This window comes from Thunnus maccoyii, chromosome 20, assembly GCF_910596095.1.
Source record: "Thunnus maccoyii chromosome 20, fThuMac1.1, whole genome shotgun sequence".
Taxonomy (NCBI): Eukaryota; Metazoa; Chordata; class Actinopteri; order Scombriformes; family Scombridae; genus Thunnus; species Thunnus maccoyii.
Window position 1 is genome coordinate 7728698 of NC_056552.1, and position 16516 is coordinate 7745213.

The window sequence follows — 16516 nt, forward strand, 5'->3', positions numbered from 1 at the left end:
GTTATTGTGCTGTTGTATGTTTTAATTGTAAGGGACTGCAGATGAAAATTAGCTTTAAGCTAACTCTGGTGCGGTGCATCAAGTGTTAACGTTTATGTTTAAAACTGTGCATTGTCCCAATAAATACAATACAACAATAAAACAATCAGACTTCTTAACTCTCTATATAAAGACTAAAGTCCCCCTTCTTTGCATCGGCGCCGCTGGTGTAGTGGTATCATGCAAGATTCCCATTCTTGCGACCCGGGTTCGATTCCCGGGCGGCGCACGGATCTTTTTTTTTCCTTTCAAGAGGACAAAAAGCTTTTCCCTGTAATTTATATCATACAGCCATTAAACTGAATCACAGCAGTTTTGCTTATTGCCATGTCCTCCACACCATACTGTTAGATATATCCACCTTATATTGGACTACGTTGCAAGGTTATTATTACAGTAGTTAACTAAAACTAAACTAAAAACTAAAACTATGAGTGAAAAACATTTTAGTTAACTGAAATAAAAATAAAAACTAGACTTTAGAAAAAACGAAAACTAACTGAAACGATATCGTGTACTTATAATTTGTCAGTTTGGTCATTTGTCAACACAACAAGCATGAGGAGGCATTGGTGCATGTTTATTGGGATTGGGTTGTCTACAGTCAATTGCCTTCACAAAGTCTTGTGTTTGTATTGTAATACCTATTCTGAACTTCTTAAATCTTGCTCCTGACAAATACCCCCCATATTATAATAATAACAATAAAAAAAACTAAAACTAATACTGAATCTAATACAAATTAAACTAAAACTAAACATTTTTAAACAATAAAAACTAAACTAAAACGAACAAACCCACTCTGATAACTAACTGAAACTAAACTGAATTGAAAACAAAAATGAAATAAAAATAAAAACTAAAGAAAAACACAAAACTATATTACTCTGCTGCGTTGTGGTATAAGTTACAGCTGCAAACAAACCTACTTTCGTGCACAACTCACTGGAGGGATGCCTTTGGTTGTTGTGTGATGAAACATGCTACACAGTACTGAAAATGACCTATTCTAACTAAATTTTTATTGCAATATCTAATATAGCGTAAATCTATCACACAAACTTCAAAGAGAGGTGAGAAAAGCAGCAATAACACCGATAACGTGCTACCTCTTTAATACAATAATATACTATATAATATAACATAATTATCCTTAATACGTCCATGATATATGGGCTAAACTCCCTTGAGAGCATCCATCCCCTGCTGCCACTTGTTGCCTGGCAACCACCTGAATGATGTCTGTGAGTTTGTTGATATTGTTCGGAGAGAGAAAAAAAAGACAATTGTTGCCTGGCAACGACGCAGCCAACAGAAAGCACCACAAACAACTCATCACAGCATCGAGATGAAGTCCGTTAAGTGTGGTAGAAGTGTGTCGGTGTGCGAGCTCAGCTGCAGTAAGGCGGAAGGATGCCCCAACATGTGCGGGATGTGCCCGTCTTGCGTCTTTGCCCCCAAACCACCAGGTTCCATCCAGCGTTTGTGGAGGGTGTCGGATGAATTCAAGAGGAGATTCGTGGTGGAGCTGCTTCTCCGGTGCGGAAACGTCCAAGTGCTGGAAAGTGTCCAGAGGGTCCTGCGTGTAACATCATGGACGTTGTTCAATTACGCCAGGTCCAGAAGTCCAAATTCACCTCAAGATTTCCCCCGCCGCGGTCCGGACCGAGCGCCGCATGGTAAACCAGTCGGCATGGACATGAATGAAATCTGGGACTGGTTCAGTAGCAGCCCGGACTGGATTAAATCACGGTATCTTTGCCGTCTTTTCTCACTCTGTGAGTCGGAACTATTACGCATGGTCGCTAATTTAACCAGCGTGCTTCTAGTCAGATTAAAACGAGGGTTGCTGCACTTTAATGGTAAGAACACAACAAAAACAACATCATTAAGTTCAGGATTATAGTGTTTCTTTCTGCCGAGGAGTAAAACATAATAATATAATATTTTGTCTTTGTTGCAACTGACTGTTTACATAAACGTAATAGAATAATTTGGATTTTAAAGTGTGCAAACTCACCTACAAGCCTCTTGTGTGTAATGGAGTTGCAGTACAAGTGCAATTCCTACTTGGTGCCGCTAGATGCCAGTAAAGGACACATACAGTGGCACAGTTTGCTTTTTCATTTATGAAGTGATTTAGTGAAATAACATCTTTGCTCAATGACATATGAGGCAGGCTTGACTGTTTTTATTATTACTATTATCATTATTATCATTAATCATGCTCTCTTTTCAGTGGGTAGCCCCAACACAAATCAACATCCTCAGGTCAGTGAGGGAGACTCAGAGGACCCTGCTCTTATGGTAGTCCCTGGATCCTCAAAGTCTGTGTCTGGAGTCAGCCGATACCGAGACTTCATAGGCTGCCTTCCTGTTGATCTGTCAAAGAGGATATTAGGTAAGTTGACACATAGGCAATAATGAAATGATTGCAATATTGTCAGTGTCTCTATTTGTATTCTTGATTTCAGTGAGTTAAAATGTTATATAATATGGTGTTGCATCATAAAACAGTATACATGTTGCAAATTCATTTGGTAGCATGCACTTTTAAGCACTTAAGTGTTTTAAGCACAAGATAGTGTATTCAGACACAAATACACACAGTCACACAGGTAATCAAAAGGAAACGGTATCCATAAGCAAACGAGATGCAGTTGTTTCAACAGTGTTACTTTGGTGGATCAGCAGTGTAATCTACTTTTCAGTCTCCGTGTTCACTTTGAAGTGTGCATTGACATGTCCATAAACCGATAATACAAAGCATCTAAGCCAGGCTAATGGCACCATGGGGATGTAACTTCATTACTCAAGAATGCTCTTGTTAAATCCATCCCATTCAAGTGGGGTAACCCTTGGATATAAGAGCAACAAAACCTGCCACGCAACTGATTGGCTGTTTGCTCCAAGCAACCTCTGTGACATTTTACTTAAGGAATATATTGAACAAAACAAAGTGATGACGAGGAAATAATGATAGTTTGCAATTAAGTTTGCATTTGGTATTTGTATCAATAACAAAAATAAAACAGTTCCATCCTTAAATTGAGTAAATTTTAAAGTATTTCTGTTATTAATCTTTTAAACTTGTACATACATGTAGATATTATACTGTCCATGTGTGTCTTCTATCAGGTCTACTAGATGAACATACTCTGAGACGCTGCCAGAAGGTTTGTCGATACTGGAAGCACCTCGCAGCGGAAACCATGGAGGAAATCCATTTCAGAAGTATCTTCCAGGATCAAGTGAAGGCAATGATGAAGGTGGGGCAAGCATGTAACAAGCGTGTGATGATAACATAATTACACAGATGTTTAAATGTTCTATAAATGTTTTTTTGTTTAATAAAAATAACAAATCAGTAAATCCTTTTTCTGTTTTAGCGATACAAAGGTGTTCATTTAGTCAGTTCTACCTATGCCAACATCGTTGAAGTCCTCATACCTGTCAAGGATCATGAGAGGGGGGACATTCATTCTGGTGTCAAAAAGGTCATCAAATAACTGAAAAACCTTCATAATCATCACTTTTTGTACCAGAAAACTACTGTCAATCGATAATCTTCTGTTGGATTTACAGGTCAAGCCTTTTCAAGCTGCTTACGCCAACATCAAAACCAGAACAGTGCAAATGGAAGAGCGAAATGTTTATTGTGGTGCATATTTTACCACCACGCTGCTTAACAAGTTAGTGTGTTCAATTTTTTTTTTTTTTATGTAGCATATTTTTAAGAACGCTAACTAAACCCTGCACATTATAATAAAAACATACATTTCATACAAGTGTGTGTGTTTCTGGGTGTGACAGAGAGGACCCTCATCGCGTGGTAGACTACAGAGGTGGATCATTTATGGCCACAGGCTCCAAAGACCGCGTGGTGCATCTGTTTTATGTGGCATCGGAAACAAAATCTGTGGCGGTGATGAAGGGCCACGTCAGCAGCATCCGGGCAGTGCTGCTCTATGAGGAGCGAGACCTGCTGATGACTGCCAGCTGTGATGCAAGTATCAGGTGAGCATGGGATGATGATTCAGAGTCATAATTATAATTTTGTGAATGTATATGTGCGTGTGTGTATATGTTGACTTTCTCTTATTTGAAACAACTTTTGGATACTTTCAGGTACTAATTGATTTTTAGTTTCAAAGTTGACCAAACCTTTAAATTTTAGAGTCTCTAATTTAATAAAAAAAAGTGTGTTTGTTGGTTCTCTATAAGTGGTTTTGTTTTACTTCAATTCAGTTTTAGTTTGTTAGAATCAATTCTTTAGCATTTCCACTTCTTTTTCCACTGTATCAAAAATTTGTTCTAAATTCTTACCACAACAAAATAAATTTGTATCATCTGCAAATAATAGTTTTTAATAATTTGGAAACCCCACATATGTTATTCATGTGCAAAAATAAACAACAATGGTCCCAACACTGAGCCCTGGGGAACCCCCCAAGTAACCTTCAGTAGTTGTGAGTTACAGTTATTTATTTGCATGTATTAATATTCTCATGGTAACTGCTTAACCAAGAGAGTTCTACCCCTCTAATTCCATATCTTTGTAATTTCTTCAATTATAAGTCATGGTTAGCTGTATCAAATGCTTTTTTGAGATCCAGGAATGCCCTCACTGAATATTTTTTATTTTCTATTGCCGTTGATATTTCCTCCACAAATTCCACGAGTGCTAACAAAGTTGTCTTATTAGATCTAAACTCATATTGCTGTTAACACAGTACATTATGTTTTGTGATAATCGTTTATAGGATATTTTTTTCCAGCATTTTACAGAACTGTGAAAGTAAAGAAACAGGTCTGTAATTAGAGAGTACACGTCTGTCTCATGCCTTATATATAGGTTTGACTTAAGCTGTTTTCATTTTGCTTGGAAATACACCAGTTTGTAGAGACTCATTACAAATATTAAGAGGTTTCACCACATACTCAATAATATTTTTAACAATGGACATATCAAATCCATTCCAGTCTGTAGACTTCTTATTCATAAATGTTTTAACATGTCAATAATTTCTTTTTCATCTGCTCCCCTTATAAACATGGATTTATTTACATTAATATTTTTACTATCCACATCATCTCTAGTATTAGTCTTTGTAATTTCCTTAGCCAGGCTAGGACCAACACAAAAAACCCCATTAAATTCATCTGCAACTAAATCCATATTATTAGTAGTTGTATTATTCTTTGACAGGGAATGATTTGGGTATCCTGTTTTTCCAATTCCATTTTTAATAATGTCATTCAATATTTTCCATGTGTTTTTAATATAATTTCTGTTGTCCTCCAACAATTTACTGTAATAATCCCTTTTGCTGCATCTCATAATATTTGTCAGTTTGTTTTTATATGTCTTGTCTTTTATATGTCTATGTCTGTATGTGTGTTCTATTTCTTTTCTTCTTTTCTTTAAGAATTCTTTACATAATAAATTTTTCTTCTTGCATGTGTTTTGTATTCCCTTAGCCATGGATTTTCAGCAAATTTCTGTTTTACTACTAGAGGACAGTTTTTTTCGTAGAGAGCGGTTGTTATGGACAAAAATGTCTCATAGGCTTCATTTACATCCTCCACATAGACTTTATTCCAGTCTTGTTTCATTAGGTCTTCTTTAAAAGAGTTAATTGCACCTTGTGTTTTGTGTCTAACTAGGTTGTAAGTTTTAATGTCCTGGTTGGTTCTAACACAGCTCTGAATGACTGCAAAGACCGGCAGATGGTCGCTTGTGTCATTTATAAGTAGTCCACTTACTACTTTCTTACCAATAACATTAGTAAATATATTGTCAGTTAGTGCAGCACTGTGTGTTGTGTACCTGTAGGTGTTGGAATTTGAAGACAGACCAGTGTGTGATGATGCTGTATGGTCACACTGGCATTGTCAACTGCCTGGATGTTCATGCTGATAGACTTGTCTCAGGGGCTAAAGACTGCACAGTAAAAGGTAAGAAACCCTCAAAGGATTTCTAGCATTCTGTAGACAGTTGTCAATATTTGTTGCCATCTTTGCCTTCTGTTTTTAATAATAACAATAATAATAATAATAATAATAATCTTAGACCAAACAATCATCTTGAAGTTATCTATGTTTTGAACTTTCTTCTGAGCTTTTTGAAAGAAATCTCACAATCATTTTGATTACCAGTAAAATGTAATCATTTACATCCTTTACGTCCTGGTTTATTTTATGATTGTAAATACTCAAGCAGAATAAAACTGTTCATGCCATAAAACAGGATCATGTGTGCACCAGTTGTTGGTTTTGGTTATTCTCTATTCTAAACTTTGAACATTTTTATAACTTCCATAACTTTATCGATGTAGTAAATTATGAAAATTTAACCCTTCAGTTTGAATTGAGCTTATTTTACTGCTTTGTGCAAATCAACTTTGCTACCACACTGCCAGTGTGGAGTCTACACACGGGGAAGTATTTTGAGGATTTCAACTTCAAGCACCCCAGTTCTGTCCAGTGTGTGAAGATCAACACAACAAGAGTCTATAGCAGCTGTGATCGGGGCCTTATTAAAATATGGGACATGGAGAATGCAGCACTGCTCAGGGTGAGAACATTTACCCTGAGTCTACATGGAGAACAATAGAGTCTCTTTTAATAAATCACAAATTATTTTTCATATCAAACTATACAGTGTACTGCCTTTTAATACTTACCTTTGTTCATTTTGTTGCATAATGGACCACTTTCTCAAAGGTGATTGATGCTCACAGGAGCTCAGTGAAGTGCCTGTTCTTCGACAAATGGCATCTTTTGTCTGGGGACTATAACGGTCAGGTCATGGCATGGAGCATCAACTGTGACGCTAAAGAGTGTCTTATGACCTTCAACCACCCAAAGTAAGCACCTACGGAGCCGATATGCAAAAATGCCCAGAAAGTTGCTTCAGTATTTTTATTCTGATCACACAGCAATTCCTTATGTAGGAGAATGAGAGAATCATTCTGCTACACTTATCTTCAATATATTTTAATAGGTTTTTGACACCTTGTCCTATCTTGTTTCCTGTTCCTGACAGTAGAAAATGTTGTACTACTCACAACCTAAAAAAGATGTGACTTATCTTTAAAAACCGAAAATGCTGAGTTGAATGCTGACTTTTCTGCAGGGAGGTAAAATCTCTGACTCTGACCTACCTCCGTGTTGTCACTGGCTGTGTGGATGGAAAGATTTGCATATTTAATTTCCTCACTGGAGATTGTCTGAGAGACATCACTGCAGAGGCTGAAGCAGGCCGTATAATGTCACTGCATTTCTGTGAGAATAGGTGATTCAAAGCATTCCACTTAATTAAACATTGTTGAGCAATGTTATTTTACTGTTATTATTGTCTCTCATACTTTGCCTCTCTATCCTCCTTTAGTATTTTAGTGAACACGGCATCCAGTGTGAAGCTCTACCACTTTGCCAAAGTGTTCTGGGAATACACAGAGTCAGCAGAGGGAGGCCAGGGTGATGTGGTGGCTCAGGGTGGTTTGGTTTCTGAGAAATCTGCAGCTTCCCTCAGAAAGCTTCCGTTTACTTCTGTCGGGGAAGATCACATGGCACAGGTGGCTTCACCCACCAGAAATATGCACAACTGTAAAGGCAAGAAACCAGAGAGAGCTGAGATAGTTTACCGCACCCGCTTCCTGTCTACCCCCACTAAATGTCAAGCACAAGGTAAGATCAACCAATAGATTGTAGGGAAATACCATTAGGGCGTAGAGAAATATGTTTCAAGATCAGTACGTTCTTGTTGTAAATTATACTTTTCCCTTGTAGTCAGAGAACGCTGCGAGTCTTCTAAAAATTCAATGATGCTGAGTGAGAAGGCGACGTGCGATAGGATAAAGAAGAGGGGTCTTCATCATCCTTTGACACGCGACTCCATCATCCTCAGGGTAAATGCCATACAGAGGGCGCAGTGCACGGATGAGGTCAGCATCAACATGGAGTGCAACGATAAGCTCCGAGATTCCTGGGGTCCTCACTCACCTCGGGATCCACTGCACTCTGACCTCCATAACCCAAAGCCCCAATCAGCACTTAAACAGAGCCTGCAGACTCTGTTATGTCCACTGCAGCACACACATAATGGTCCTCACAGGAGGGCCAAGACGTGCGTCCCACATCTGAGAACTGCCAATCAAAATATGACAAACACATTGCAAGGCAGAGACGTCTCCACTGCCCCTGACGTCACTATGAGGCATCGTCCTGGTTTATTTTCTAAGAAGTTACAGAAGGCAATAAAGAGGGTAGGCGCCATAGAGAAGCCACAGTCTCCTGAGCGCATCCTCATGAGACCGCTACTTAATCAAGAATGTTGCATTAAAACTAGTACCAGCTTGCCCAGAATCTGCCCCGTGGATCCAATGAGAAAGCAGGGAGGATTCAAGCTGCTCACTATGACCCAGCTGGAAGACTGTGTCCGGGCCAAGAGGGAACTCATGCAGAGCTATGAGCACAAACTGTCCAAGAAGGATAAGATACTATGAAGAAATTCGTGCATCAACAGATGATTTATTATTTGTCTTATGACATAATGTGTCAGCAGAGCTCTATCACCACTCTGCGATGGGTGTTTTGGACATCTTTGTGTATCTGACTTTATTTTTTAAATGTGATGTTTCATTAAAACACCACTAGGGGTCAGTATTGTATCATCTGATGATGGCAGGGCTAGGGGTTATTGTTTTGCAATTGGCATTAGGTTTTAAGTCAAAGTTAAGTTTTTTATTTTCTCTCTTTTTTTTTTTTTTTCTTTTTCCAAGGCTGAATGTATCTTGAGCCTGTAGTTTTGTAGTTGATGGTTTTGAGCTTTTATAGAGTCTTTCTAGGTAGGTTGATTCTAGAGTTTAGTTGCATAAAAACCTGTAAAATAAAAAGTAGTATTTTCATATTTTTGAAGACTGTTTTAAAAATGATTTTTTTCCCTGTGTTTCCATTTTTTGTATTTAATTTTACAAAAATGCTTTTTCAAGCATGTAGTCTTAAATTCAGTTTTAATAATCAGCGCCTGCCACTGAAACCTGCTGTTTGTACCAGAGAGTTTCTTTTCATGAAGCACATCCCTACACCAATCAAGCAACAAGAAATCTTTAGCCGCTGTGGTACTTCAAACAAGATCAGTGAAGTCATCAGAGTGTGATGAGTTTGTCCCATCCAGAGAGACCTTTCACCCTGCCACCTGCCCTCTAGCCCTGGTGCCTCGAGGGCATCATTAGGGGCGAGGAGGTTGAAGATCAGGGCGGGAAGGCCCTCTGCTTTGACAGCAGCAGTACAACAGCTGGGCACCCGTGAATAACAAAGGGTTATGAGGAGAACTGACTTGCCCACTCTGGAGAGTCTCTTCTTTCAGGAGAGGTCTGCTGCTAATTTGATTTGGTCTGTAGAAAACTGGGGATAATGGTGTCTCCCCCTTTTCCTCCTGTGGCGGTGTGACGTAGAAAGACAATGCAATCCCCTCCTGCCACCCCAAGCTCAGCTTAGCTTCGTCAGGCAGCACAGCCCCCCCATTGTTTCATCAGGTATGGACTCCCTTGTCCAAGACCAGCAGAGCTGCAGGGGGGATAATAAGCGTAAAATCAAAGCAAAGTAAGAAAAGGGAAAGTCTTCATGGAGGAATGCTCTTAGACCTTATGCTCCCTAGAGCAGGCCCAAGGGTTGGTCGGGGAGAGGAGGGTACAGGTTTATTTATGCATGAAGAGAAGCTTGAAAGAAATGACAGTTAACCCCCTCACAGTGAAAGAAGGTTTTAAGGGTTGGAGGTTGGAGAGAGGGTGACAAAAGATGGTTAAGTATGACTTAGTTGACCTTTACTCTACATGAATCTCCATCTCCAAAGGCGCATATTTGCATCATAGTTCATTTGTCAAATTAATTTTTCAGTTTTTGTCATGCTGTGTCAGTAGCAGGTTTGAACTCTTAACTTGGCTTAGACTAGAACCCTCATTTCAGATCAGGTCAGTCCAGGCCAGTCATGGCAGAGAATGTGATTAACCAAATTGTGATCTGAATTGTTTTATATTTGCATGTCATTCAGACGGGTGGCTGACTTGCCCTGGAGCTGTCCAGATATCACACCGTTATCAGGTCTAACGAGATGGGCATCAGATGCAAAGGCTCAATGAATATGCAATTCAAACCATTCCCATGGGGAACTGACTTGTGATAAAAAACAGAGACTAAATTTTCCCATTGTGGAAAACATACTCTGGACATTGTTCTGAAAGGCAGCTGTATACTCTGCTGTTTCTTAGAAACTGTTGGAGAACCAAAGTAAGGCTTAAACAAGGATAATAATGAAGAACTTCAAGGCCTGACAGAGCAGTGACATCAACACATGGGAGCGACGACAAGTGCCTTGATCTCAGGACAGCTTTAAATGCCAGGCCACACGGCCAGGGCTCCTTCCAACCGTCCCCTGTAAGGACTCAGAAGAGCCAGGCTGGAAACAAGATCCATATGCCTTTCTGACCTCATTTGCAGATAGGGATCATAAGCGAAAGGGGATATAGCCACAACGACGGGAGGCAATTAACAGGAACACCATTACCGAGATATGGGACTGATTAACATCCACATACAGCCAAGCCAAATAGATAAGGGGGAATCTGATTGCTCATTGATTGGATCTCAGTGGTGCCTCTGCAGCGGGCAGGTTCTTGTTTTCTGGAGTTGAGCCTCAGTGTGTTCAAGGGCCCTTGATTGAGCCAAAAAGAGTAGAGTGAAACCACTGTGACCACACATCAGGAAGATGATCAAAGAGGCTACTGCTGGCTTCTGGCTCCTCGTGTACTCGAACCCCTCCCAACCCCAACAGATGATTGTGCTGAGTTGTTAGTTACAGATGGTTCAGTGCTAACACATGTCAAAGAAGACTGATAAAGGTGACACCTGAATTATTTGAGGTTGATGTAAATGATTATGCTTCACTCTGTATAAAGAGCCATTGTGACATTGTAATGCTAAAGGTAGATTTATTTTTCCCCACTCTCGATTTTATTTGTGTTTATTTCATTAAGTTAAAACCTTTCTTTTCTCATTGATGAATTGACTGATTATACTGTGAGACCATCTGTCTTTACACCATGACATCAGGAATGTATTCTGATAATTGCAAAAGATTTTCTATCAGCAAGACATATTCTATACAAAAGACCTACACAAAAACAAACAAGATCAAAATTAAACACACTTTGCTCTGATTAAATTATATTGCTTTAACACCAGAGGCTATGGCATATATTACATTTAGAGTTGGATGTCTCTGTGCCATTATTCACAGATTGCACTGAGTTTTAGCACTTGTCCTCTGGGGGGCCCACTACCACTGTGTTATCGACCTCTTTCAGACCTGAATGTTTGAACCAATTATCAATGCTTCTGCAGTTCAAATATCACCTCTTTTGTGTTTTTTTGACTGACATCTCACCATGTCTTTATCAAAATAATGTCTAGTGTTAACTGTATGACTACAATTATTTGATGTTGTAATTAGTGTTAATTGCATGTAAAATTACAGTTTACCATCTTTCTTTCTATATAATGCTGTAATTAAATTTTCATATAAGCAAATTAGAGTGAAATTTAAATGCAGTGTGAAACTCTTACAAGCCGTTTGAATACGGTATTTCTTAGGTTTTCATTGCATGACAATGTGAATGTGTTCCAGTGCACCATTATTAAACAAGAGAGAGGGGTGTCATGGATTGACCTGTGGTCTCAATGGCCCCCAGTCTTCACAGAGGAACTCCAGACACATGCAGGCGACAGTGTTAAGTGTCATAATTTCACTATTTTCTCAGACATAAATACGGAGACGTGAAAGTCAAAGGTCAACTGCATAAAACTTCCCTATTTAGAGGTCATATCGTCTGAGGAGGGGGGGGGAGTGGCACCTTGGAACAAGAAGGCAATTCACACAGGAAAAGTTACGGCAAAACAGCATCTGACTCTACTTCCTGCTACAAAACGAACAGAAAATTAATTGTAACGCAGCACTACTAAGGTCTTCATGCACCACAGAAGAAGAACAAAACACTTAAGTGGGCCCAAAACTGCAGTGGAGGATAAGACATCTTGTGTTGGACACAATTGTATTTTAGTTGATATCCAACCGAAGAGGCATTACTTGAAAAATATATAATGAAATAGTCACATACAGTAAATGCTGACTGGCTTTCATACCATCTCCACAGTAAATGTAAGTGTTCCTATTTAAAGCTGTGAGTTTAGCAACACACTGACGACACAGTGAGAGAGAGAGCTCTGCTAATGGACATCTTTATCAGTGCTTTCCTCATAGTTTGAGTCATGCACTCAATCACAGTCTGACAAACAATTAGCTGCTCGTTCATGTCAAGTACAGATGTTTGCTCTCCTCTGAATCCTGATACCAGCAGGGCTCTCGCTGTTTGGAGAGGTCACGGTACCTGATAAGAAAAGGCCCTCATTGCTCGTGGTGAAAACACAAAAACACAACTGCACATTCATGCCCCCACACACGAAACCTCACTTTAAGAGAGGGGAGTTTACAGCTGGATTTTGATTGTGAAATGGGTGCATTTTTTGTTGAAAAGTGAATCTTTAAGTTGCGGCGAGCAAGAAACTGCAGTGTAGGGTGAACTTCTGGTACCCTTGCATCACAATGAATGGAAATTCTGATGGATGTGGCCCGCTATAGTCCTCTCTCAGAAGGTTATCATACTGCAGCTTAAGATTTCTAACTCACATTATTAGGACTTAAGATAGATCCCCAGCGTATTCAAGCAATTTGGGTGACTTTTAACAATGCTGAGAGTTCTTGCGACGCTGCAGCTGAATCTTTTTGCAACAGTCACAACAAATGCCACTTTCCAGACACGATAACTTGACTGCTGTTTGTACAGTAAATACTCTGTGGGGATTCTTACTCTCTCCTTGCTTGACCCTGGCCCAGGAAGAGCCTTTTTTGGAGCCGGGGAGAACCAACGGGTGTCCTAGCTTAGATATTTCACAGCTCAGCAGGTTCTCTAGCATGTTGACACAAGTGCTGGGAAATAACACGCAGCCTGGTTGATTCATGTCATTTGTGTTTTTCATTTTTTTTTAGGAGACCTGCGGATAAAACTGACCCATATTAGCAGCAGATGTTTTGGGTCATGGGGTAGAGCGTCTTATGTGCTTTTCCCAGGGGCTCGTGTGGAGAGACGAGTATCAGTCATACTCACGAGGGGTAGCTGCTTGATGAAGAAGAGCCTTTTTGCAACCTGATGGTCTTGTGACTTGAAGGGAGAAAGTTTAAACTCCAAGGCCGGTTGGGATAATCTGGAGGGGAAAATGTCAAAGATTAAAATCAGCAACTATCACCCTGCATGGTAACATTTGCTGCTGCAAACCCAAAGCCAAAACATTAACTGTAATCAATAGTCATAATGATCAATACTGCTCTCATCTTTGTATGCTAAATATGAAGCTAGAGCCAGCAGGTGATTAGCTTAGCCTAGCACAGAGACTGAAAAAACTACTTCAATGCTCTCTCCAAAAGTAAAAAATCAACTTACCGGCACCTCTAGTGTTAATTTTACATATCTTTTTTTTTTTTAAATCCATGCACTAATAGAAAAATGACAACTTGTGGTTTCATGGGGAATTTATTCACCTGCTGTGGTGAATTTTTGGTGTCTTACTGAGTCTTAAGTGGAGTACTGAAAAAAAAAAAAAAGATATGTCAATTTGTGAGGTTTAGAATTGCTGGTAGGCATATTTTGTTAGCTTTGGAGCGTAGTTAGCTACGCTAACTGTCTGCAGGCTCTAGCTTCAGTTTTAGTGGACAGACATGAGAGTGATATCTTCTCATCTTACTCTTGACAAGAGAGCGAACAAGTGAATTTCACAATAGTATTTTTCATCAGTTGTCACTTTGAAAACTGCATGGGCCTAACAGCACACTGAACACAAACACCTGTCCGCTAAGAAATCTCTCACTCTGAGGGAAAACACTGACATTTGACCTTAGACGCTGAAAACTATTCATAGCTCTATATATATCAATATAAACACACAATATTGAGTTGATTTGGATGAAACAACTCGACAGCACACATCTAACTGAACCTTCTACTGGCAGAATAAATTAAAGGCTTATTTCAGACTTGTTTGATTTCGAAATTTTTTTTTGTCATGAGTGAGTGAGACAGCAGTGAGCAGCGTGATAGTCTCTCCTCTCTTGTCATTCCACAATCCATCGAATCTTGCAGCCTCGCACCCTGCCCTCCCCCAGTCTACAGCTGTTAAAACACCCTGTATTATTCCCATAATTGTTTCAGTGTGTAGGCTGTTATTTTAATGTGCCAAGCTGGATGAGTAAGGAATTGAAAACTGTTGCGGTAAAAAAAAAAAGACAAGTATTTTCTGACTACTGACATTCTTCTGTGCATACTGACATTTAGACTGTTTCTTTCCTGAGTGGCTGTCTTATTATCAGGTGATTACCATTTAATTTGGTAGGACAAAAACAAATATAGGCTGACAGAGGCAGCGGTAGTGAGCTGTATTATAGCTGACCCACAGACATTCCGTTCAGGCTTACTGGATGATACGGCTCCTGGTCATATTTGGGTCTGCCGTGTTTAACATTTCTGTAATATTTCTTCACGTCCTTCCAATTGCAATAAGACCCCCGGTGACACATCTGTTTGGCCCCGGCTGACATGTCTGATATGCATTTCATGATGTGTGATATGGATATGGACGTGAAAAAAAAAAAAAAAAATGGAGGGCTCATATGAATTAACAAGTTCTCCAGGATACACACATGTACTTTCTTTAGGTTTCAATATGAAATGAACTGAAAGTACACCATTTCACAAAATATTCACTTGTTTTCTGTTTAAAGGGGACATATTATGCACATTAACAGGTCTATATTTTTATTCTTGGGCTCTACTGCAATATCTTTTCATGATTTACAGCTCAAAAACCTTCTTATTTATCTTATACTGACCCTTTTTGCAGCGCCTCAGTTCAGCCTCTGTCTGAAACCGGCTGTTTTAGCTCCTTTCTCCTTAATAATTAGGAACTTTGACCCTGTTTAACAAAGATATCCAACATCATAACAGTATATAAATAACAGAAAACCAGAAAAAAGCATATGTCTCCTTTAACTGCTAATCACATTTTTTCTTTCAAAGATGTTTATGTTTCTAATGACTAAATGACTATTAGTGATTTAACTAGAAAAGCCTCTACTGTACTTATGAATCTGCCTGCCAGTAATTTTTCACTCTTCTTCCTCTAGAGCGCCATGACTGCAAGGTTTCAGCTGCTTTCTCACTCCGTTGGTGTTTTACGTAACCTTCCCCCCGTAGACTTTTAACAATTACAACCCCTTTTTTCTTTCAACGTCTGTTAACAGCTGCGAGAAAATTAATTTGAAGCCTATGTGAAGAAAGGAGATTAAAAAAATAGAGACTGCAGATACACAAACGGCCGCTCTTGAGCAGCACAAGTCAGAAAATTTATAGTTCTCATTCGGAAAAGCTCTATAAGGTGAGATAAAGAATGTAACTGATCCTCACGCAGCTGCAGCTTTGAACAGTTATGAGTGTTTAAAAGGTGCTCTGCCGAGGCGCTGGGTTGGTGCGCTGTTTTTGTTCAACTATAAAAGCATGAAGTAAGAATGACATAGCTGGAATTGTCTTTCCAACACACTCTGCACATGATATCTTACATTTTGCAGGGCATAACAAGTGTGTGTTGTATAGGACTGTTATCTAGTTACAACTCCTCTCAGGGGCTGTGAAAAAGCTAAATTTCATGTTTAGTTGTTGCATGCTGGTTTATTATATGGTGCTGTGTGCGCACACACACTCCTACTCACATCATGTCTAAACAACATGTTGGAGGTTGCAAAGAGGTAGAGATAGAGAAAGCAGAAAATAAAGTTACAAGAAGAATGGAGGATATCTGTTACGATCTTTTGGCTGATGAAAAAAAAAAAGCAGAATCCATGACAATTCTACTACGCTCCTTCCAAACACCAAGCCACTACACATGTACACAAAGGAAACCTGATACCATGTGACAAGTTAGAAATGTCAGACCACGCTTGTCATTCTGCAAGTGTCTACGTTTGTGTACTGATGTGACCACATCAAAAGCCATCTTTACTGCAAGTTTGAAGCCGGAGCTTACGACCTCTCGAATGCAGCTCATGTGTTTTGAATCAAATAGAAGCACTCTGCCAAAGAGGCAGTGGAAGCGATTTGCCGGTGTCAGTGGGGCAAAATGCTATCCGCAGTATTGTTACAGTGTATAAAGGTTCTGTACCTCAACAAATATATGACATTTGTGTCGATTTATGCTGGCACCTTTGTAACATTTATGTCACGCTTGCAATCAGGAACACAACCCTTTTTGTCACACTGTGTCACTTCTACAGACAGATAAACTATCTTAATGCCACAGACATTAAATGAAA

The 16516-nt window shown here is 39.4% G+C and overlaps 1 protein-coding gene, 1 long non-coding RNA gene and 1 other non-coding gene across 3 annotated transcripts; 2 read left to right on the forward strand and 1 right to left on the reverse strand.

Annotated features, from left to right (window-relative positions):
- The first annotated feature begins 197 nt into the window (after positions 1 to 197).
- On the forward strand, positions 198 to 268 carry trnag-ccc. Its single transcript has one exon. It is a non-coding gene; the product is annotated as a tRNA-Gly (tRNA).
- Positions 269 to 1176: 908 nt separating this feature from the next.
- On the forward strand, positions 1177 to 11046 carry fbxw10 (F-box and WD repeat domain containing 10). The gene is made up of 12 exons (XM_042398015.1): positions 1177 to 1901; positions 2279 to 2440; positions 3178 to 3308; positions 3429 to 3536; positions 3625 to 3731; positions 3853 to 4056; positions 5876 to 5997; positions 6462 to 6616; positions 6766 to 6908; positions 7178 to 7336; positions 7433 to 7731; positions 7834 to 11046. The coding sequence occupies exons 1-12, from the start codon at positions 1388 to 1390 to the stop codon at positions 8547 to 8549; spliced, it is 2820 nt and encodes a 939-aa protein (XP_042253949.1). The 5' UTR covers positions 1177 to 1387; the 3' UTR covers positions 8550 to 11046.
- Positions 7561 to 15343, reverse strand: LOC121887293. Its single transcript, XR_006092955.1, has 3 exons — positions 15041 to 15343; positions 13266 to 13362; positions 7561 to 7648 (listed from the first exon to the last, which is right to left on the reverse strand). It is a non-coding gene; the product is annotated as an uncharacterized LOC121887293 (long non-coding RNA).
- Positions 15344 to 16516: the final 1173 nt, after the last annotated feature.